Below are 22648 nucleotides of genomic sequence, written 5' to 3' on the forward strand. Positions count from 1 at the left end.
CCATAGTTATGTTGTTGAAGTCTGAAGCTCTGTGTTTGAAAAAATATTTCAGCATTTATTTTCATGCAAAAACACAATTTAAAATGTATTATTCTGTAATAGGTGATCATTTTCAAGATGCCCAAGTGTAACAATTTTGACAGTCAGAAATGATTATGAAAGACAGGTCACACAACTTTTTAATGTCTGTTGATGAAAGCATTATAAAAAAAATGCAAAAAGCTTGTGGAAGATGGAAAGTGGTGCAGTATGTAGGAGGTGTAACTGTGGTGGCCAAGAAAAACAGGAAAACCCAACACAGAATGTAACTACTGCAGGATGAAATAAGGATTTAAAGAACACACAGGACTGGGTTCTGTGTTTGAAACAACATTTGGTTTAGTGATATTTCCAACCCTAGGTGAAATATAAAAAGACAGCAAATCGGAAGCAGAGAAAGAAGATCTTCAGGAATACCATCGATAGGATTTGGCAGATCTTGTGAAGTGCTGGCAGGAACTTGGGAGATGCGATAGCTGATGGAGCTGATTTCACACCTTAACCATATTTGTTTTGACTTGTTTTTCAGGAGACGCTGATAGAGGCAGTGAGTGTTGGTTCAGTTTGCCCACTGTGTCTCTAATACTGTGGGTAATGACATCCTCAATCACTTGAATGAGAACAGCAGACACATCTCACCATGGCTGGAGAGTGATCAGCACGGGGGGCTCCCTTTCGTCCATGCTAGGGGTCATGGGCAGTCATTCCTGCCAGGGCGACAACAGAATAAAATGGCTTCCTAAACAATTTGACGCATCCAAAACAATTACACTTATCACAAGAATGAGCGCATTTGTCAGATAGCCCAATTATACCTGAATAGTTGGGCTGGAGGTAGAAGAGTAAAGGCTCGGAGAGGGATCATTTCTTGTATCCAAGACATTGAGTGAAACACACAGACCCTTTATTTTCAGAAATCTTTACAAATTCACAGCATTCGTCTGATTTTAATGTTCCTTTAAGATAAAAAGAGAAAATACATTCACCAGTGAGGGAGAGTATACATGTAGTTAAGGGCTAACCAGAGGCTATGAACTGTGCAAGTGAGTTAACAAAGGTCTGTCAGCAGGAACATTTGATTTAAAGGGACAGCAGCAGCTAGCAAACATTACCACAAGTTTTTTTTTTTCTTTTTTCCTGCTTATTATGGCTATATCAAATTAGAAAAATTGCTATGTTAAAAAGAGATAATTGCAAGTGGAAGGCGGCTTCAGGTTGTTTGTATTTAGAATTTGACTGATCTGTGTGCTTTTAAAATAAGTCACATTAGACCCTGGGACAGAACTGTAATGTACAGTTAAGTTACAAACTTTACACACTGAGTAAAATTTTGGAAGTCGCAAGGGAGAGAACCACAATGGTCAATCACCCAGCTAGTCATTGTGAGTAGAAATAAAAAATAAAATAAAAATGTTTTGAATTAAATTAAATGGGTTACATAAGTCATCAACTGCTTTTTTCCCCTTAGTTCCATTGAAATAAATACAATTGCCATGCAAGCATTGAGAATATAACTCCAGGTTTGCAAGTTCTATTGATTTTTTTTTTTTTTTCCATGTCATTTCATGTTAAAGTCTTTGCTTGCAGAAGTGTTGTTATTATTTAATGTTTCAAGAGCTGCATGGCCATATTCATCAGCTGTAAACATTTGTGACCTGCCAGTATTGTAGTAAACTATTATGACAGAAATAGCCTTGTGTCCTTCTTTTCCCTAAAGAAACTGCACTAAACTAAGATTAGTGGTCATTAACATAATTGTGAATAACATGTAACAAAGTAGCAGTATGAACCTAGCTGATTATAAAGACAAAGGCATGCTTCATAAATAATTGTTTGTGGCTCTGTTTTGCCCTGTAGGGTATTTCTTACACCTGTGTCTGCTTAAACATTTGACTGATAATATTGAACAAATACGACATGCCAGTAAAATTAAAATAAAGCTGTTGATTTGTTAAAACATTTGTAAATATGAATTTTAAACACAGAGCTGTTTAATCATTGTATTGCTGCCTTTTATAGTTGCTAGAGAAAGATATGCATGACTTCAAATGAGCGTTGTAGTCTTAGCACAGTTAAGCTCACTTGTGTTCAAAATGTACAAATCAATGTTTTTAATATGGAAACGGAGCACAAATTTGCTTATTTATTATTTTTTTTAGGTATATTCAAGCTCATGACATTTGAGCAGATAGCTTTTTCTACCAAGCATGCAGATTTAAAGGATACCTGTCAAAAAGTGCTGTTTCTGGCCCAAAGTCTCAATTTGTAGAGAGTAAGCCTGTACATCACAGGGATGACAAACCAGGCCTGAAAACCATGTGAAAGTGGTTCAGTTCAGTTCAGTTGATTCAGCCTCATAAACCATTATGTAGTTGGCAGACAGATACATAGTTCTCTATGGCTTTGGTTGTGTACACAACCAAATGTGCTGTGTATAGAATCGTCATCATTCTGATGGCCTTGACTAGGATGGTAATCCTACATGTATGGAAATGGTTAAGGCAAGGAAATCAGCCACTTGTCTTAACTGTAGCAGAGAAGTAAAGGGTCGTCAAACAAAAACAAAATGAGTAATATACAGAGGACTACTTTGATAAAACATGAAATACATGTCCGGGCATGGAGACTTCTAATTTTTGCCACAAAAAACCCCAAAACAAACAAACAAAAAAAAGACATGCAGCACATTAAAAGTGTAGGTTAGCTGTATAAAGCCATGAATACTGAATATATGCTTGCTATTGGGAAAGGTCTGTGTCTAGTCTAACCCCCTAAACGTGGAGATTCAAAAAGATGAATACAATTTTTTTGTGCAGAGAAGTGGTTTGAAAATATATTTATGTATTATTAGCTGTGCCCTCCATTAGATGAATACAAATTCTAGGATCAACATTTCAGGTGAACTTTTAACACAAAGGCCCAAATAAATATTTAAACTAATTTTTTGATAAAGACAAAATGTTAGTGGCTGAAAAAGTCCCATGTTAATTTGTTGTTTGCCTGTTTCCATCCAACAGCTGAACTTGTGGTCATTAAAGATATAAAGCTAAAATCCTTATACCTGGTGAGTTTACCTCAATGTGGTTACTTTGAATTCCAGATATTCATTTCCTTATTTTCCGTTAGTTTTGTTTGTGTGCATGTGCATGATTTATTTTTATTTTTTACTTTAAAAGTCAATCTTATGTTATATGAAAACAAGTGGAGTTCATCTTCTTGAGTTTTGAGTCCATTGGCTGAACCAATGCTTGGTACTCTTTCACAAAAAAACCCAAAAAAACACCAAAGCGATCAATACTATAAGACTGTTAGAAGTACAAAAACATATTGCAATTTGGAAAATATGTAGGTTTTGGTATGTGACAAGTGATGTCTTCTAGGTTGTAAAGTGCCTTTCAGTGCCCAAGCAGTTTATGAACTGGCAAGTAGACAACCACAAATAAGGCAAGGCTGCATTTTTTTTTTTTAATGTTCTGATTTTGGGAGATAAGGAGTTACTAGCTTAAAATTTAAAAGACAGAAAATCTGCTTTAGCCTGTAAAAAAATGTGGAAACACACTTAGAAGTTTTCATCTGCTTCTATCTGTCCAATCTATTTTGAAACATGAAGTACGTAATGTGCAGTACATGTATTCTGACCTAACTCATTATGTAATTATTACCATTCACCATGTTATTTTACTTGCATCGTTAAGGTTGTACAGGCCTGATACTGCATGTATATGTGGAGGGGTTACAGATGCTGCGCACATACAAGCTAGAAGTGGTGCCTGCTGAAAACAGACTAATAATGGCACTGTGTTTCAAGAATTCACTCTTAGGATGGTAAACCAAAATACCTTTTTCACATGACTGTACAATGCATGGAAATACAGGTGTTTGTAAATAATTAATATTGTGTAAGAGATTTTAAACTTGCATTAATACCTACCGTATTCGAATAGAGATTATGTAAAAACAAACACACCAAAACTATCTTGTCTTACATGCCGTGGATGTCCTTATTCTGGGGTGGAGGCTTTGCAACTCCTCTCCTGTAGCTCCTAAAAGAAGCAAATGCATAGAGAGAGTAGAAAGGCTGCAGGCAGTGAGTAACTGCTTCTCATTTATCTCATATATATATAATATATATATATATATATATATATATATATATATATATATATATATATATATATATATATATATATAGTACCTATAGAAAGTCTACACCCCCCTTTCAAAATGTTCACCTTTTGTTGCCCTATAGCCTGGAACTAAAATGCATTTTTTTTTTTTTTCATTTAGCTACACATCCTTTCCCATAACTTCCAAGTAAAAAAAAATATTCTACAAATTTGTAGAAAATTAATTAAAAACAAAACCTGAAATCGCTTGGTTGGATAAGTGTCCACCCCCTTCTAATAGCAATCCTAAATTAGCTCAGGTGTAACCAATCGCCTTCAAAATCACACACCAAGTTAAGTGGCCTCCACCTGTGTTAAATTGTAATGATTCACATGATTTCAGGATAAACTCAGCAGTTCCTGTAGGTTACCTCTGCTGGGTAGTGCATTTCAAAGCAAAGACTCAACCATGAGCACCAAGGCGCTTTCAAAAGCACTCTGGGACAAAGTTGTTGAAAGGCACAGATCAGGGGATGGGTATAAAAAAATATCAAAAGCCTTGAATATCCCTTGGAGCACGGTCAAGAGGATTATTAAGAAGTGGAAGTGAATGGCACCACCAAGACCCTGCATAGATCAGGTTGTCCCTCCACACTGGATGACTGAGCAAGAAGGAGACCAATGGCAACTTTGCAAGAGCTACAGGCTTTTATAGCCAAGACTGGTCAAAGTGTGCATGTGACAACAATATCCCCAAGCACTCCACAAATCTGGCCTGTGTGGTAGGGTGGCAAGAAGGAAGTCATAACTCAAGAAAGCCCACCTTGAATCCCATTTGAAGTATGCAAAAAAACTCAGGAGATTCTGTAGCCATGTGACAAAAAGTTTTGTGGTCTGACTAAACTAAAATGAAAAGCATTGGGTTTTGCCACAAACCCAACACAGTGCATCATCCAAAGAGCACCATCTCTACTTTGAAGCATGGTGGTGGCAGCATCATGTTATGGAATGTTTCTCATCGGCAGGGACTGGGGCACTTGTCAGGATAGAAGGGAAAATGAATGAAGCAGTGCAGAGAAATCCTTGAGGAAAACCTGCTGCCCTCTGCAAGAAAGCTGAAACTGGGATAGAAATTGACCTTTCAACATGACAACGACCCAAAGCACACAGCCAAAGCTACACTGGAGTGGTTAAGGAACAAAAAGGTAAATGTTCTTGAGTGGCCCAGTCAGAGCCCCGACTTAAATCATATCTAAAATTTGTAGCATGCCTTGAAGATTGCTGTCCATCAACGCTCCTCAAGGAACTTGGAACAGTTTTTTAAAGAACAATGGTCAAATATTGCCAAATCTAGGTGTGCAAAGTTAGTAGAGACCTATCCCAACAGACTCACAGCTGTAATTGTTGCCAAAAGTGCTTCCACCAAGTATTAACTCAGGAGGGTGGAGACTTATCCAATTATGAGGTTTCAGTTTTGTATTTTTAAAATATACACTTTTTTTCAATAAAAACTTTTTTTCCCCTTAACAGTGTGGAGTATGGTGTGTAGATAAGTGGAAAATAATTCTCATTTAAATGCATGAAACTCTGAGGCACTGACACAACAAAATGTGAAAAAAGTTCAAGGGGGTGTAGACTTTCTATAGGCACTGTGTGTGTGTGTGTGTGTGTGTGTGTGTGTGTGTGTGTGTGTGTGTATATATATATATATATATATATATATATATATATATATATATATATATATATATATATATATATATTATTCACCCCCCCTTTGACTTTTCCACATTTTATTGTGTTACAAAATGGAATCAAAATGGATTTAATTAGGAGTTTTTGCCACTGATCAACACAAAAAAGTCCATAATGTCAAAGTGAAAAATAAAATCTACAAATTGTTCTAAATTAATTACAAATACAAAACAGAAAATATTTGATTGCATAAGTATTCACCCACTTGAGACAATATTTGGTAGAGGCACCTTTGGCAGCAAATACAGCCATCAGTCTATTTGGATAAGCTTTGCACATCTGGACACTACAATTTTTGCCCATTCTTCTTTGCAAAATTGCTCAAGCTCCATCAAGTTGGATGGGGACCTTTTTGGTGAACAGCAATTTTCAACTCTTTCCACATATTGTCGATTGGATTGAGGTCCGGGCTTTGACTGGGCCACTCCAGGACATTGACCTTTTTGTTTTTAAGCCTCTCCAGTGTGGCTTTGGCTGTATGTTTGGGGTCATTGTCCTGCTGGAAGATAAATCTTCTCCCAAGTCCCACGTCTCTTGCAGACCATAGAATCTTTTTCCACTTGGTCTTAGAGTCTCCAACAAGCCTTCTGGCAAACTCTTGCCAAGACTTGATTCAAGTTTTTTTTCCAACAATGGCTTTCTTTTTTGCCACTCTCTCATGAAGGCCAGTTTTGTGAAGCTCCCGGGTTATTGTTGCCACATGCAGTGTCTCCCAGCTCAGTCAAGGAATGCTGTAACTCCTTTAGAGTTGCCATAGGCCTCTTGGTGGCCTCCCTGACTAGTGCCCTTCTTGTCCAGATACTCAGTTTTTGAGGATGGCCTGTTCTAGATAAATTCATAGTTGTGCCATATTCTCTCCGGAGGATATTCAATGCCTTGGAAATGTTCTTATATCCTACCCCTGATTGGTGCTTTTGAAGAACCTTGCTTTAAATGTCGCTTTGTCTTCATGATGTAGTTTTTGTTAGGAAATGTACTAACCAACTGTGGGACCTCCCAGAGACAGGTGTATTTAACCTGAAATCATGTGAAACACCTTAATTGCACACAGGTGGACTCCATTCAACTAATTATGTGACTTCTAAAGACAATTGGTTGCACCAGAGCTTATTTAGGTGTGTTATAGCAAAGGGGGTGAATACTTAGACAATCAATTATTTTCTGTTTTGTATTTGTAATTAATTTAGAACAATTTGTAGATTTTATTTTTCACTTTGACATTACGGACTTTTTTTGTGTTGATCAGTGGCAAAAGCGCCTAATTAAATCCATTTTGATTCCATGTTGTAACAAATAAAATGTGGAATAGTCCAAGGGGGGGTGAATACTTTTGAGAGCCACTGTGTGTGTGTGTGTGTGTGTGTGTGTGTGTGTGTGTGTGTGTGTGTGTATATATATATATATATATATATATATATATATATATATATATATATATATATATATATATATATATATATATATATATATATATATATATATATATATAAAACCAATTCAATAAATATTAGAATGTAACTGGGAAGTCTAACTGGAATGATGCCTATGACTAGTCAGTTAAGGAATTCAAACACTAGAATCCTACCAGATTCAAGAAACCTGATACTCCGGTCCTCTCAGATCTGTTGATGTCATGGAACAAATCTACTGTGTACAAGTTCCAGAGAATGCAAAGGCTGGGATTTTTCAATTATATTCTTTTTACTTACTTTCATAGCACCTTAATCAGTTCTGGAGTAAATTGAATGTATTTGCGGAGGAAAGGCTTAGTACTTCTGTCCAAAACATGTTTATGACTGCAATACCGAATGTAGACAGTGAACAGAATACCTGCGGATTTTGACAAATGTTATTTTTTTTTGTTTTGTTTTTTTTTGTAACTTTTACCCAATATTTAAAAAGCTTTAAAGACTTGTACAAATTTTAATGTTGAGTCTTGTTTGTCGAGGTGTGGTCCTGTGCAGCTTTTTACCTGGATTCTTTTTTGGTGACCTGTAGTCCTATTTTATAATTTCCTTGTTCCTTCTAACTGACTGTTCTGAATAGGTTCCATTTATTTAGTTAAGTACAACCAGCCTTGTCATTACCACTGGCTTTAACAGTAGAAGGTTTTAATGAACACTGTTTTAAATAACAGCCACACATTGTTCTATTTATTCAGTGTCTTTGCTGTGCTGTTTCACATGAGTAATGTTGACACAAGCCTTCTTATCTGCTGGACTGGCACAACCTGTTGGAGTGGAAGTTTCCTGCCGACTTCAGATTTTTAAATCTCCCTGTAGAAATGTCATGCTCTAATTTAATGCTGGAATGCAAAGTTTACAGACAGAAAGGTCATGGCATTTTATCTCCTCTCCAACTACAGGACATACAACAGCATCAGTCAAATGTTTGGGACTGGAAGGTAAATTCCTGACAAACACTTTCATTGAAATTATTTTGTTATACACTTGACCCCCTGTCACAAAGTTAATCTAAAACATGTGTCTAAACTCAGATGTCTATTTCGATTGACAGAAAAGACCAATTGTACTGTGTGACATGGCTACCACAATGCTGAGATTTTGCTACACTGTAGTCAATACAGCCAGTATCAGTACAGTACCACAATACAGATTTACAGTGTGAACTATCAAGCAACGTGATTACTATAGAGTATGAATAATGAATACTGCAATATAAATATCACAGCACCTATAACAGTATAGGATTTTAGTAACTAATGTAGTTTAGAATGTTAGTAATATAGAATGCCAACAATAGTTATTTCTATGGCAATAGTGCCACTATATTCACAAATTATATTCAATGGGGGCAATTTAACATGTTGTTGGACAAAAATGTTATCTTCCTGAAAACTAAGAACACATTATAGCATGTGTTTTTAAAACTGTACCAAGCAGATGGCTGGCCAGACTATGGGAATAATACAGTGGGTGTTACACAACTAACAAAAAAAGGTTGTGCTCTAGCGTTGGCATATTTCTATTTGATTTTAGATTAAACACAGAGAATCTGCTTTAACTGCAACCTGCTGTCTCCAACAAGAGTAACTGGGGTACGTGTTGCCACTTTCGGGAACGTTCAGTATCCTCTAGTGTAAATGAACACTGGACCACAGATAGTTTTCAACAGGGCACATAGCGGGCAGTTCAGTTTTAGCATGAGCTCTGACAGTAACACACAACAAAAAAGTATGTTGGTAACATATTGCTGCTTCTTCAAGGCTGTAAAAACAAAATAACTGCTGTCAGTATCCTGGAAAAGTATTATACCATACATGTAGAAGTATGTTACAAATGCCCATGCATGTTCTTTATATTCTCAAATTCTGATACAGAATGTTGTAACCAAGACCCATTGCAGCTGGAGAAGAACCTTTACTGAGGGGATAACAGCAGTCCATTTTATAGAATGCAAGTGTAACCTGGCAACTCTTTATTCAAACATCACCTTTTATCATTATTTATAAAGTAGTAGCAGTTATTACCAGCTATGCAGTTAGATATTGTTTTGACAAGGACCATTATATATCATAACAGGAAAGCCATTGAAATGTTTCCTCAATTCAAAATAAATGGGGGTTTGAGTCTTTTAGGAGTATTTGTCCTGAAATTGCAGACAGCTGTAAGGTTTTATTTACTGATGTGGAGTAAATGAGTTGGTTGGAGCAAAAAATATGAAATTATTCCTATAGATTGTTTTGTAGATTAATTGTATCACATAAAACAAAGCCAGTGCTGTAAATGTTTACCATTTCACAAAAGCAGTCAGGATATTCTTAAAATTGAACCTACATGAATGCAATTCCCATGCCATACAGCACAAAAACCAATATCACTTGGTCATTTTTCCAACAGATTTATTTATTTAAATAGTACAGTACAATATTTCACATGTATTCCTTTAATCCAGGTCATACTGAAGACTTACCGCATGTTTTGCGAGACATTCAGAGAGCTGTTTTCGAAGCTTGTCAAGGCAGGTTTTCTGCTGGCATGGAGGATAAAAAGCCTGTTATTCTGGTTTAGGGAAACTAGTAAACTGAAGTCCATTTTACAGTGAAGTTAAACAACTAGGGTGAATGTGAAGTTACTACAGACTTCACCACTATCTTGGTACTAAAATGAGATCTGGTTTAACACCAGTTAAGACTGTTAGAGCATTATATTGGTCTAAATTAAACCATACTTCAAATGTTACACATTTGAGACAATTACTGTTTTTATTTTTAGACCCAATTATACAACTGACACATTGCCCGAGTATGTGTCTTTGTCTAAAATGTACTGTATACGACACACACATTTTTAAAAATTATTATAGCTTGCAAGGCAGACAATAAGAACAGCTTGAATGCTTAGCCAACAAATAAACAAAGTAGTTTAGATAAATTAACAAGTATGCAGCCTTGTTTGAGACTTTGTTGCTAAAAAAAAAAAAAAACATGTCAGTAATTTTCCATACTTCACAATGATTTACTACATATGGCTATGCTCATAACATGGTACTCTGTATCACAGTAACCTCTATTCTAAAGGGAGGCTTTTTAGTCCTAGGGGACAGCCTTTGGACTTCAGTCAGAAAGCATTTTACAGACTAAAGCATTTTTATACTATAGTATGCTATGGAGAGAGGTGGTTAGATCAAAATGCAGTTGCGGGATTACATTTGTAATGAATGCCACTTTTATGCAGTCACAGCTACAACAATGCATGCAGTAGCTACAGACAGGAATCACATACTTGTTACAGATTCCAGCATATGGTCTAAAAACTAGAAAAGATGTTAAATAAAATCTTCCCTTTATATGTTTTGTTTTTATATAAATCACAATGCCACTTACTTGCTAAACAAACCATCTCAATGCTTCACTGAAGCAAGCCAAATATGTTTTTCCAATTTTCCGTTTTTACAGCCTTGTTTATTTTAGGCTGCCAAGGAATGTCTAGCCAACCTGTCTGAAGTAAAGAGCACACAAACAGCAGCTCTGTCAAAGGAGTCTGGTTGGAAGTTCAAGGAAAGCCATTTACAACAGGCCTCAAATGGTCTAGGAAATAATAATAATAATAATAATAATAATAATAATAATAATAATCATGTTCCAATACTCGAGGCAACAGTAATTGCAGCACATTTTCCTTCAGTCTGCCTAGCTGTTTAAATCACAGACAACATACAGAATGCAATAGTTCAACAATTAACATCTACTACTGGTATGATATGTTTATTAGGCAATGGTTTACTGTCTAAATCCCAGGTTTTAAAATGTAAGATTCTGACTTGTCATTCTCCAATTCACACTGGAAGATAAGGGAAAGCTACAAGCTTAGTTGGCACTGAACTTGCAGTAAATGATCCCGCGTGAAATTATTACTGAATTATTAATATTAATAATTAATTATTAATTCTTCCACCCAATAGCTGCAAACCTGCGCCTTGAGCTTCCTGTGTGGGGAAACATTTATCACAATGACAATGCCTTGTGAAAGACTAAACACACACGACTTCCTTTGCTACCTTCACATTTCAGTAGACACTGCATACTTTTAGTTTCAAAGTAAATATATATTCATAACCTTCTCTCTTCCAGCTGACTTAAATGAGTACGGAACCAAGATACACAGTGCAGATATTCAAACCTAAGATCACAAATTATAAGTACCATTAGGCCAGACACAAAAATCATTTACATTTTTTTAAATAAATTATACAAAAACGTTCATATTAAGAATACAAATTGTTTATAAAGTGAAATTGATAACAATGTTATAATGTTATATAATGTATAATATAGAAGACAGGCCTGTAAATGGTTACCTACTAAAAGTGAACACAAGTATACAGACTATCAAATATATGTAACTGCTTTTTTCTGATGCCTTCATTTTCCCCTTTACACAGAGTGTGTGTGTGTGTGTGTGTAATTTTTTTTTATCTATGTGTGTGTATATGTGATTAATATATATATATTATATATATATATATTATATACTATATATATATATATATATATTGTTATTATGTTAATGTAGGGAATTACAAAAAAAAACTTCTTTTTATGTTGATTTCGTTGTGATAACGATGTGTAGGTTTGATCATGTAAATCGTGTTCAGGGGTAATTTATGTATCTCTAATATGCTACACATCCAATAGTACGAGTCTATAAGTATATCAGTTTATATCGTCTATTTTGTTGTAGAAGACCTAAAATAAACCAATCAATATTTAAAAAAAAAAAAGATTTTAATTGCTTCTGTTTTCAGTGCTACAGTTAGGTCTGTGATTTGGTAAACAACACATACGAGATAGATATAGTATATCAGTTTAGGAGGGGGAGGGACGATGACTCCTATTACACAGCAGTTTCACACATTTCAGGTTTTAATACAAGCGTGAGGAGCCATAGGTGTATTGGTAACAAGCTCATGTATCTTGTTAAACTTAGTAAAACAAGGAATGGATCAAACTGCTATGCAAGTAAAACCAATATAATAATCAATGTGTGTTGCATTTTGTTACCAACAATGTTGGTGACCAACATACACAAATATTTTCATTTAAAGAATTGTAGCTGTAAACCATAAATAGTATTATGTAAATTAGATCCTTAATTCCATCAGAATTCCTGCCATAGATTTGAAAATGTTAAGTCTCTATTGATCAACTATAAAATTTACACCACTGAACCTAAGGATTGTTAAGTGGGTTAACCCTTTTATATCCTAAACAAAACTTATTCTGAGGAAAGCATGTGAAAAGAAAAAATCCCTTTACTATGGAAAGTGATAAAAGCAGCGTTGTATCACAATGCCATTTACTAGGTAATAGCAAACCATAGACTAACTTCATAAAAGCAACTAACTGTGTGTCATACACAAACATAACCACAAACGTCTTTAACCAATGCTTTGGAGTATACAGCAACGATAGATCTGTCACATTTGCTTTGTCACTTATTCAAGTGGCTTCATTTTACATCATCACAGCTTAATATCACCCCCCCACCACCACCTATAATTTGTATGACAAAATTCAAAATAAATCTCCAGTGACATTACATTAGGGAGCAGGTGTCTAGATTATGATGAAATTGCATCTTTAAATATTATTTAACACCAGTAAGTCTCTGCTGCTGACCTTTTGAGAACATATTGGGTGATCTCAATAACATAGTAAAAACCAGGGCACAAAAAGATCCTTTAGCCTTCAATCCTTTCTTTTAGGTATTTCAGCCACTTAACTGTATAATCCTCATAAGCTACAAAACCAAATCTGCACAGATCTCCACTTTCATCACTCAGGTTTTCAATGTCTGTTTTTCAGTACATTAGATTCTCATGATCACACCACTGCACCTGTTGACCCCAAAAAAAAAATCACACACTGTACAGTATGTACATTTCTTTTCCCAATAAATAAATATTACATTTTATTTCAGAAGACCGAGTTTTCTCAGGGCTTCCCTTCTTGATTCATCAGTGGAACCACGGCCAGAGAACTGAACAGTAACTCCTTGTGGTCTAAAACCAGATGTTCTGGGTATAGAGCAGGTCCTCTTTATGTCTAGGGACCTGCTTTTGTTTCCACTAAAACTCTTGGATCCATTGTGGTGAGAAAACTTTCTTGCGGAACAGGCATCCGGTCCAAATGTGACTGACTTCACCCCAGAGTAAGGAGGCAGAGCTCCCGTTTCAGCACTACTATCACTGCTTTGAGGTGCGTTGGACATAATCTCAGTGTTGACTGAAGGACTGAAACTGGGGGGCACCACCATGGACTTGTAACCAATTCCCCCATGGGGATCAGCAGAGGCTCCTTTTTTGGCAATGTTTTGATCATTTGGAGGTCCATCAGACAATGCCTCAGTTTTGCTAGGAGAGGCTTGGCTTGGTTTCACAATCTTGGACTTGTAATCACTCTGTGCATGCAGACTAGCTGAAGCTCCTTTTTTGGCACTGCTGTAATCACTTTGAGGTTCATTAGAAACTGTTTGAGTTTTGCTTGAAAGAACTTGACTGTGGTTCACAACTATGGACTTGTAACCACTCATTCCATGGTGATCGGTCGAAGCTCCTTTTTTGGCAATGTTTTGATCGTTTTGAGGTCCATTAGACTCAGTTTTGCTTGAAGGAACGTGACTGGGGTACACAACCATAGACCTGTAGCCAGTCTGCCTGTGGTGATCAGTTACGGTCTTCTCTTTCACGAGACCCAGTTTGGACAGAGCTTCAGTCCTGGTTTGTTCAGGTACTGGGTCTCTAAACGATAAGCTCCTGTTTGGGGTCTTTCTCACTGCCATCTCCTCCAGTTCAGGAGAGAAGTTTGGAGACCCGGTTAGGTTAGCTAGCATCTGTACTTTGCGTTCCTGCACACTGACAGAGGCTTTTGAGATGGTCTGGTTATATTCCTTGCCACTCCCCATGATAATGATGTTGCTTGGAAACCTACCAGGTTTTGGAACAGTACCTAGTCTGCCTGAGTTATCAGGAGATAAGGGAGCACTTTTGTCACTTTCAAAACTCCTTCTCCTCTCATCCAGAATTGAGGTTGGAGACATATGCCCATTACCTGCCTTTCTCTCTGCAATCTTCTGGGCAATTATGACAGGAGTGGGAATGGAGCCTATAGGGTGAAAATAAGCAAACGAGTGCTGGCTCTGGTCTGTCAGGGTAGCTGGCAAGGGTCTGTCCCACTTTGGAGATGTTACCATAGGTGGTGGAGGAGGGTAGTAGTCTAAAGTGTGGTAGTTTTCAGTTATCTCCTGTTTTAGCTTAAATTCATCCTGCTGCTCTGTGTAGATCTTTCCGACTGAAAATAAATAAATCAAACAAATACTTTAGTCCATGAACATACTTCCATTATATATATATATATATATATATATATATATATATATATATATATATATATATATATATATATATATATATCTATATTTATATATATATATATATATATAATAATGGATAAGGTGACCAAAGAAACAAGGGTCTGTTTCTCCACAATTAACCAGACATAATACTATCCATTATAGTCTCGTCAGCATGATGTTATTTGGTTCCTACTGTATCACTGTGTCTACTGCATGATGAAACAGTAAACCAGTCAAACTGCAAGACCCACAATGATCCAACTAGATCACAGTTGTACAATTCAAGATGCTCAGTTATGTTATATTTTTTTGTGAAATATCTTTACCTGGCAATGGGGAATGGTTAATAGTATTTCGGTCTTCTGCTTCTTCAGGGTTTATTTGAACCAGATCAATGATTTCTTCTTTTGGGCTTGAACCTCTTTCCTCGTTAAAAGAATAAGTTGGGGTAGACCTGCCATTCACAGGAGTACTGTCCCCAGAAGACAGATCTTGTTGTTCCAAAGAATCAATGGTTTCCTCAAAGAACATTAGGCACTCCTTTTCCTCATGAGTCAGGGCCTTTAGGGCATCATCCTCCTGTAGGAACATGATAACAAAAACAATTTTGGTTACTTGATATATTTGAGGAGTTTCAGTCCATATTAAATCTCCCAAGATTGACAAGTGAACAATCCTCTCTGTCACTGGTCTAAAATCCACTTATTGATGCTTATCCACCAAGTAATATTTACATTGTTTGAGGTGGTCAATGGTCTATAAAACAGCCAGTAAATAAAAACTTCAATGGTGAGCATTGTCATAAATACAATGCCAGTAAAAGGCACTCTATAAAACACAGTATGTTTATTTTATTTTTTTTTTTATTCTGCCTTTGTTGAATTACCTGTAAGTAAATAGTGCCTTAGAAACCAGACAGCAACTGTGCTATTACACCAAGCACAACAAAATGAACCCCTCCTAAATATAAAGTAACCAAAATAGCAATTTAAAAAAAGAATTATAATAATGAATGTATCAGAGAACAGGTTTACAAAGCCCAAAATAACATATAAAACTACATTTAAAATGCATCCTTGTGTCACAACAATGTGCATTCACTCACTGTGCCACCTTGTAGGATATACAAAATGTCTTGTGAGGCAATCAAAGGAAAGATAAGTCCTTCAGCTCTAAGATTATATTTATGTAAAAATGGCTAAATGTTTGAATACAAAGACCATCATTAAAGGCTTTTAATTGAGCCTAATTATCAAAACTGAAGTTACAGCTAAATAAAAAGCAGGTGTTCCACAGACGCGCTGTCAGGTCTCTGTATTAATCTTTATTGTAACAAAGCTACATTCATAAAGCTGAAACGCTATACAAGGTATCCAGTTACAAGTATGGACTTGGTGTTAGGAATAAGAACGATCTACAACAAGGTTAAATGATACAGGTCCCAACAAAGACAGGGATAAGTGGAATTGTCAAAAATGTGGAAATGTCAACCTTCAGTAAAACCCTTTCTAAAACAAAAAAGATGTTTTTTAAAGAGAAGCTGCCGAAATTAAAATAAATACAAAAAGACATTCCTCATCTCATTAACAATGTATTTCAGCCAGTACCCAGTAAATAGCCAAATGAACTGAATTAAAAGGAATTAATTAGCTAAACCCTTCTCCCCTTAGACTAATGAATGTTCTATTTATTTCTAATATTTCTCTTTCGTATAGCTATACAATAATAAAATCAAAACCCTTTTATAAAATCACCTGGAAAAACTGTGAGAAACCAGTGGCATTCCAAGCAAGCAGTGGGCCTACACTATAATGAGTGTTCTAGTAATAGCCTCCCCGATACTGCTGTAAATACAAAATAGAGCTAACCCTATTGGGTTCAAAATAAAAACTTAAATGTAATTTAGTAATGTAGTAAGAAGATAAAAAGACATATGCATAAAACCAAAGTATAAAAATAACCTGGTGTGGTGAGACTGCTATAGCTGCCAAAACAATTATATATACATATAATGTAAAATTAACATTGTATATAAAATACATGTTATAAATTTAACTTATATATATCTATATATATATATATATATATATATATATTATATATATATATATATATATATATATATATATATATATATATATATATATATATATATATATATATATATATATATATATATATATATATATTTTTTTTTTTTTTTTCACACACACAAATTAACTCTTGCACTTTAAACACTTTTTTTGCAGTCAGTAAATTTGTTTTAGGTAAATACGAAAATGCTTGGTTTATTATCACATAAATACACGTCCCTGAAATAATCCGTCATTGACAATTATATGTTAATTCAACAAACATCCTAATGTATTCTGTTGCACTCAAATGGAACATGGTGTAATTTCAGTTACAATTCAGAAAGTACTGGTCCAGACAAACTTTTTGCCTTAAGAGCCAATGTAAAAAAAATTCCCCTTCAGATGGTAAATTACAAATAAAAATACAAAACCGTGCAGAAAAAAGGGCTGACAAAAAAAAAAAAAAAGGAGACTGACTTGTTGAATGTCGCTTTATAAAGTAAATCATCTGCCTAAATAACTATAAATAAGCAAAGACAGGTAATTTATATATAAAGACAGTAAATAAACAACTTGCAAGGAAACTGGCAAACACGATAACATACCCTAAACACAGTGGTCTGTCGCGAATCCCACTGTGGTGGAACCAGAAGGTGGATCTGTAAAAAGTCGGATAAATGAATCCTGTTTTAAATATTAATATATACAACTGTAACAATTACTATATTCACACAATTATTGTTTGGAGATTCAACTTTTATTAGGGAGCTCCCCCCTAACTCCCTTGTTTAGAAAGACAAAGGGTATTAAAGCTTGTGACAGAGTAGCCGTCTGCCATGTGGGTGTGTGAGTGACAGGCAGCAGATCGAGAATGAGCAGTGTTCGACACAGTTAAATGTTGCCTGCCCTGTTGGGCCTGTGGTGCTTCATAACTACCAGCCAAACTGCACTCTGTACTGGCCCCGGGCCGCCGGGCCACGGTTAATGTAATGTATATAGTATAGTCCACATGGCTTCTGTTTTATGAATGCAGGAAAATGGGTCAGTGTGCCATAAAGCTGAAAAAAAACCAAACTAATTTACAAAATCATTTTTAAAAACATACCCCGATAAAAGGAGTAATTGAACTTTGTCCCCTTTTCAAAAAAGTTTCAACCCATGGGACCATGCTGCAATATTAACACCCCCCATGTTACCTGTTTTGACCAATCAGGATAGAGCATTTAAAAAGACCAATTTTATAATAGTAAGGGATATGTGAGCAAGAACATAAACAGAACAGATACCAAATCACGAATCGTGTCCGTGTCTTCAGCAAACATACGATACAAAAGCTCTTCATCCTCTAAATCAGGATCATCGCTCTCACTGGGGTAATCACAACCACCCCCATTCTCCGACTGCACTGCGAGACCGCTTGCCGAATTCCATTTTACAAAATTAGCTCTCTTTTCACTGCTAACTACAATCTCACCCAGGTTCAAAGTTCATCGAGCTTTCCCTTCAGTTCACATGACTCTTAAACCCATGAGTACAATCAGATCACGTTTCAGCGCTGTCTTAAATGATGCAATTGAAAAACAAACCAGGCAACGCTGTGAAACGACGGGGCCCGAAATATTCGTGCCCGACCTTGAAAGGGTTAACAGGTGTGCACCGGCACCATAGCGCATTCACACGTATTGCACAAAAAAAAAAAAAAAAAAATGTATTCAAAAAAATATATAAGTGGGAGATTAAACGTTTGGTGTTCTCACTATTCTTTTTAAAAGCTAGCAAAGCAGTACTTTTGTGTTATTGGCGCCAATGGTGCCTAACCCCATAAATAAATAAATGTAGTTGCATTTGCGATCTGGAGCCCTTAAGTGACTTTCACAGCTCACTAAAGCATGAAATATTCCTGTAGATATGTACCACCACTTTCACTTACAGTATGATAATAAATAGTCGTATGAAAAACGCCACTAAAGATTTAGCCTTCATTATCTAATCACAAGACAGAGAGTAAGACAAATACAGCGGGTTATTTGCTAAATTCTGATAACCCCAGAAGTTTCATCACAGATACCTGAAATACTAGTGGGGGATAATAAGCTATTCATGGACAACTTAAAAAAAACAAAAAAAACACACACACGCACACAAAATAGTCACCAATTAAACCCACCGAGTCATAAAACCACTGAAAGGAAGCATTTCAACTGTGTTGCATTAGAAAATGCCATTCACCATTGAGGGTAATATAAAACAGTCAGATTTGGCATAAAACATAGTTTAACTACTCTTTGTATTGCTTTTGGAAATGCAGCACCTCATGAATAAGTCTCAACACTTACAAGGGTGGAGCTCCGTGAAAGGGAATTTTTTCTGAGGCCGGCATGGCTTCCATTCATACCAAAACGCAGCTGAGTTTTTGGGGCAATCTGATGTTCCATTGTTTCTGAACTGGAGTCAATATACTGCCTTGGCATTGTACTTCACGCCCACTGTGCCATAGCAAGCTTCTGAAAATGAAAAGTGTTAAGAGAATTGTATTCATATTTTTTTTTTTCCTGCAACTTAAAAACGGACACAGCTCAAACAAACAGTACATTCATAGTCTTGATCAAATAGATTTGGTTTTATGGCTGCAGACTAAGATGGAACCAAAGAAGCAACAAAAGGCAGGAACTTAGACACAGTCCTAATATCAAATTCTTATGACAGCTGAGAATTACAGGAATTGTAGTTACCTTTCAGTGCTCTCAGGTAACAACCACAGGGTCACAAATAGCAGAAACCTTGGGAACAACACTGACACTTCCACACGTGGAGTTTGTTACTGCAATTATACATCACTTAAGTACTAAACATCATAACTGCATTTGTATGCGTCTTTGAATGAGGATGATCAAAACACACTCAGTTCCGCCGGTACTAATAATCTGTACCATGTAATGAAATCGTTTATATTATTAAATTGTCTACCGTTGTACAGGATATGCACCAATTAAAATATGTACACATTTCATCGTTTTGAAATCGCGCAACTTTAAGAGGCGCGGCACAGGTATAGTATCTAAATTTGTGTTGTCGGGCAACGTCTACGCCTGCTGAGACACTGCACGTAGACAAGTAAACACCAATAGACTTGTTTTGAATCTGGCATTATAGTTCTAATAAAACACTGAAAAATAGATGAAGCTACTTTTTTTTTTTTAAACCCACAGAGATAGTGTTACTAGTGTTGCCCAATTATCAAACGTATTTGGTAATTAGTTTAAATGCACAAAGACGGCAAAAAAAAAAAAAAAATCTGCTGTATTCTACCTACATTAAAGCGTGTTTTTATTTCACCAGTAGCAAGCAATTGTATAAATTTAATTAAAACAAACAAACAAAAAAAAAACTTCATAAAAACTTCACAAAAAATAGATACAAAAGACTGACTATAAATGCATTTAGAAGAAGAAATTTAAAGACGAATGGATATTTAAAACTGCAGTTGAGGAAATATTGTTAAGGTTTAATGTGAAATTCTACATATTTAAGTTACGGGTCTTTGTATAAAACAAAATCCATTATTGTTTAAATAAATGTAGCCTATATCTAAAGCAGACATCGTTAGTATAACCCAAATCAAAACATACTACATTTTTAAAAGCAACTTACCTTGGAAAAGCACATTTGGGTTACACAAAATCCTCTATACACACAAAAAAATATTTTATCAAAGCCGCTGCAGTTAGAAAAATATTGGCACTTTAAAATACTGTCGCTCTCCTTATTTTCTATAGATGTACCTTGAGTAACAGTCTGTTCAAACAACTCAACTAAACTAAAACAAACGCGCAGGCGCAGAAATAACCCACTCTCCACCCTATCCAGAACGTCAAACTAGTTTATTGTTTACCTTAAAGAGACAGGTGACCCAAATAGCAATTACAGTTGAAGGGTCCTGGGTTTATAGAAGTGCTATGTGTTTATTCTAACATTAAACTTCTTATTCAGTCTCCCAAATTTTACATTGTCATTTTAACCAGGTTTATTTGACCCAACACTGTTTTCCATTGACCTTAAATGCTACTTTCCCTCTATAATATTTTATTACTTTTTTTTTTGGTTGGGGTCACAAACTTCTAAACAGAAAACACCTTTGATCTTGCATACAAAAATAATGCCTTGGGTCAATATGACATGAGGTATTTATGTAGCTTTGTATGCATGAAGAAACAAATGCAAATGCTACCTAATCATATCTTACATGTCGGTGTTCAAATAAAGATACTGTTACTAAAAGTACTGACACAAGTAACATGTCCTTTCAAAACTAGACCACAGTCCAAAAAAATAATGTAAAATGATTCCTTCTTAACTATTACTTAATTAATACAAATCTTTCCATCCTGTAAGTAGTTATTTAAATATGAAAAAAAACAAACAAAAAAAAAAAAAAAAAAACACACACACTCAAGACAGACATCAATTGTTGACATTTGGTATGGGCCTACCTTAGCACAAGCTGTTGAGAGAATCCACATGTAACTCATGGTAACCTGTGTTTTTCAAGAGTTGTGGCCTCTGATTGGAGGAAGGTTTCTTCCTTGCTAATTTTTTAGAAACTCACCTCATGTTCAAATTAAAGCATCATAAAAGTATCCAGTGGTTCCTTCAGATCATAGATTGTTTTAATAGGTCTGATGAAACCCTCTATAACAGCCACGTGGACAGAAATGCGTCTACATCTAGTCGAGAAAGAATTAGTATGCACCTTTTCGATTTTATATTGCTGTGACTCCCACATATACAGTAGATGCAATACAAACGTCCAGGACATTACTTCTGGAGTTTACCACGATAAAATGAATTAACAGACAGAAAAGCACAACTGGGGCATCATCTGAGAAGGAGTTTCTACCCCAAAATAGATTTAAAAATTTTGAAATGTGTTTTATTTAATGTACAGAGGACTCTTCTGCTACGCTATGACACTGAGCTAAACAGACAGGCTGCTGTTACTACCTGCAACAGACGTTATAAATATCACCTGCAAGTCATGCTACTTTTGTAATACTGGTACTTCTGACATTTCGCATATACGGCACCCAAAGCTAATATTTTGAATATGATCTTAAATAACATTTAATTTACCCTTTCTATTACCTATTGAAGCACAACAGGTAGCTACCTTCTTAAATACACCAAAACAAGAAGTTTGTTCTATATTCTGGCAGAAGGTAAAGGTATTCTTCATGATTTACATTTAATCCTTTTCCTTTTTTTGTGCAGCTGTCTTAACCAGTTATGCAAGATGAAACCATAGTAACCAATTTCACTAGCCTGTATTATTATTTATTTGTTATTATTTTTTTTAAGAACCAGAAGTTTGTGGTACTTACTGGGGAATCACAAAGGAAATTCCATTGAAATGAACTCAGCATTCAGCAATTGTGGGCAGACAGAACTGTGTTACAGGGATATAGAATGAAACAGCACACATCTGCAATTATGTCTACGACTAAATGTCCAGAACAAATTTTAGGCTATAGTTTCATAAATAACATTTGGGGTAGACTAATATATATGGAATCCGATTTATTGATTTTTGGCAAGCCATGTTTGGGGTTTAGTTTTTCTGCAACTCCTACCGTCAATTTGCACACATTTGATGAAAAAGGTGATGATCATGTAATTTGCAGAATGTATAGAATAGTAGATAATAACAATTGGTAATGTGGACAGACAGCCCCAGAATCTGATATTCGCAATAATTTGAGATAATAATATCTCAAATATATGTGTGTGTGTGTGTGTGTGT

At 35.6% G+C, this 22648-nt stretch overlaps 2 protein-coding genes across 4 annotated transcripts in view; one reads left to right on the top strand and one right to left on the bottom strand.

The window, feature by feature from the left end:
- Nucleotides 1-1720, top strand: part of LOC121319849 (regulator of nonsense transcripts 2) — a 38721-nt gene extending 37001 nt beyond the window's left edge. Inside the window, exon 23 of the mRNA XM_041257715.1 lies at nt 569-1720. Coding sequence (XP_041113649.1) covers nt 569-578 — 10 coding nt within the window. The 3' untranslated portion in view covers nt 579-1720. The remainder of the gene's footprint in view (nt 1-568) is intronic.
- Nucleotides 1721-12085: 10365 nt separating this feature from the next.
- LOC121319850 (proline and serine-rich protein 2-like) lies at nt 12086-20674 on the bottom strand. 3 transcript variants are annotated; one of them, XM_041257718.1, is made up of 6 exons: nt 20503-20674; nt 19584-19672; nt 19188-19355; nt 17457-17510; nt 15103-15355; nt 12086-14712 (listed from the first exon to the last, which is right to left on the bottom strand). In XM_041257718.1, exons 3-6 carry the CDS (start codon nt 19320-19322, stop codon nt 13334-13336), a joined length of 1821 nt encoding a protein of 606 aa, XP_041113652.1. In that variant the 5' UTR covers nt 19323-19355; nt 19584-19672; nt 20503-20674; the 3' UTR covers nt 12086-13333. The 3 variants fall into 3 exon arrangements, with proteins under 3 accessions (XP_041113652.1, XP_041113651.1, XP_041113653.1); XM_041257717.1 differs by lacking the exon at nt 19584-19672; XM_041257719.1 differs by lacking the exons at nt 17457-17510; nt 19584-19672.
- Between the last annotated feature and the right edge of the window lie 1974 nt (nt 20675-22648).

The sequence above is a fragment of the Polyodon spathula genome, chromosome 8 (genome assembly GCF_017654505.1).
Source record: "Polyodon spathula isolate WHYD16114869_AA chromosome 8, ASM1765450v1, whole genome shotgun sequence".
Classification (NCBI taxonomy): Eukaryota; Metazoa; Chordata; class Actinopteri; order Acipenseriformes; family Polyodontidae; genus Polyodon; species Polyodon spathula.

Excerpts from the sequence above, each read along its gene's own strand:
- LOC121319850 (XM_041257717.1), bottom strand. The coding sequence starts at position 19,322 with ATGCCAAGGCAGTATATTGACTCCAGTTCAGAAACAATGGAACATCAG. Across the intron at positions 17,511-19,187 it reads TTTCACGGAGCTCCACCCTT|ATCCACCTTCTGGTTCCACC; the intron begins GTAAGTGTTGAG and ends GACTTTTTACAG. Across the intron at positions 15,356-17,456 it reads GACAGACCACTGTGTTTAGG|GAGGATGATGCCCTAAAGGC; the intron begins GTATGTTATCGT and ends ATGTTCCTACAG.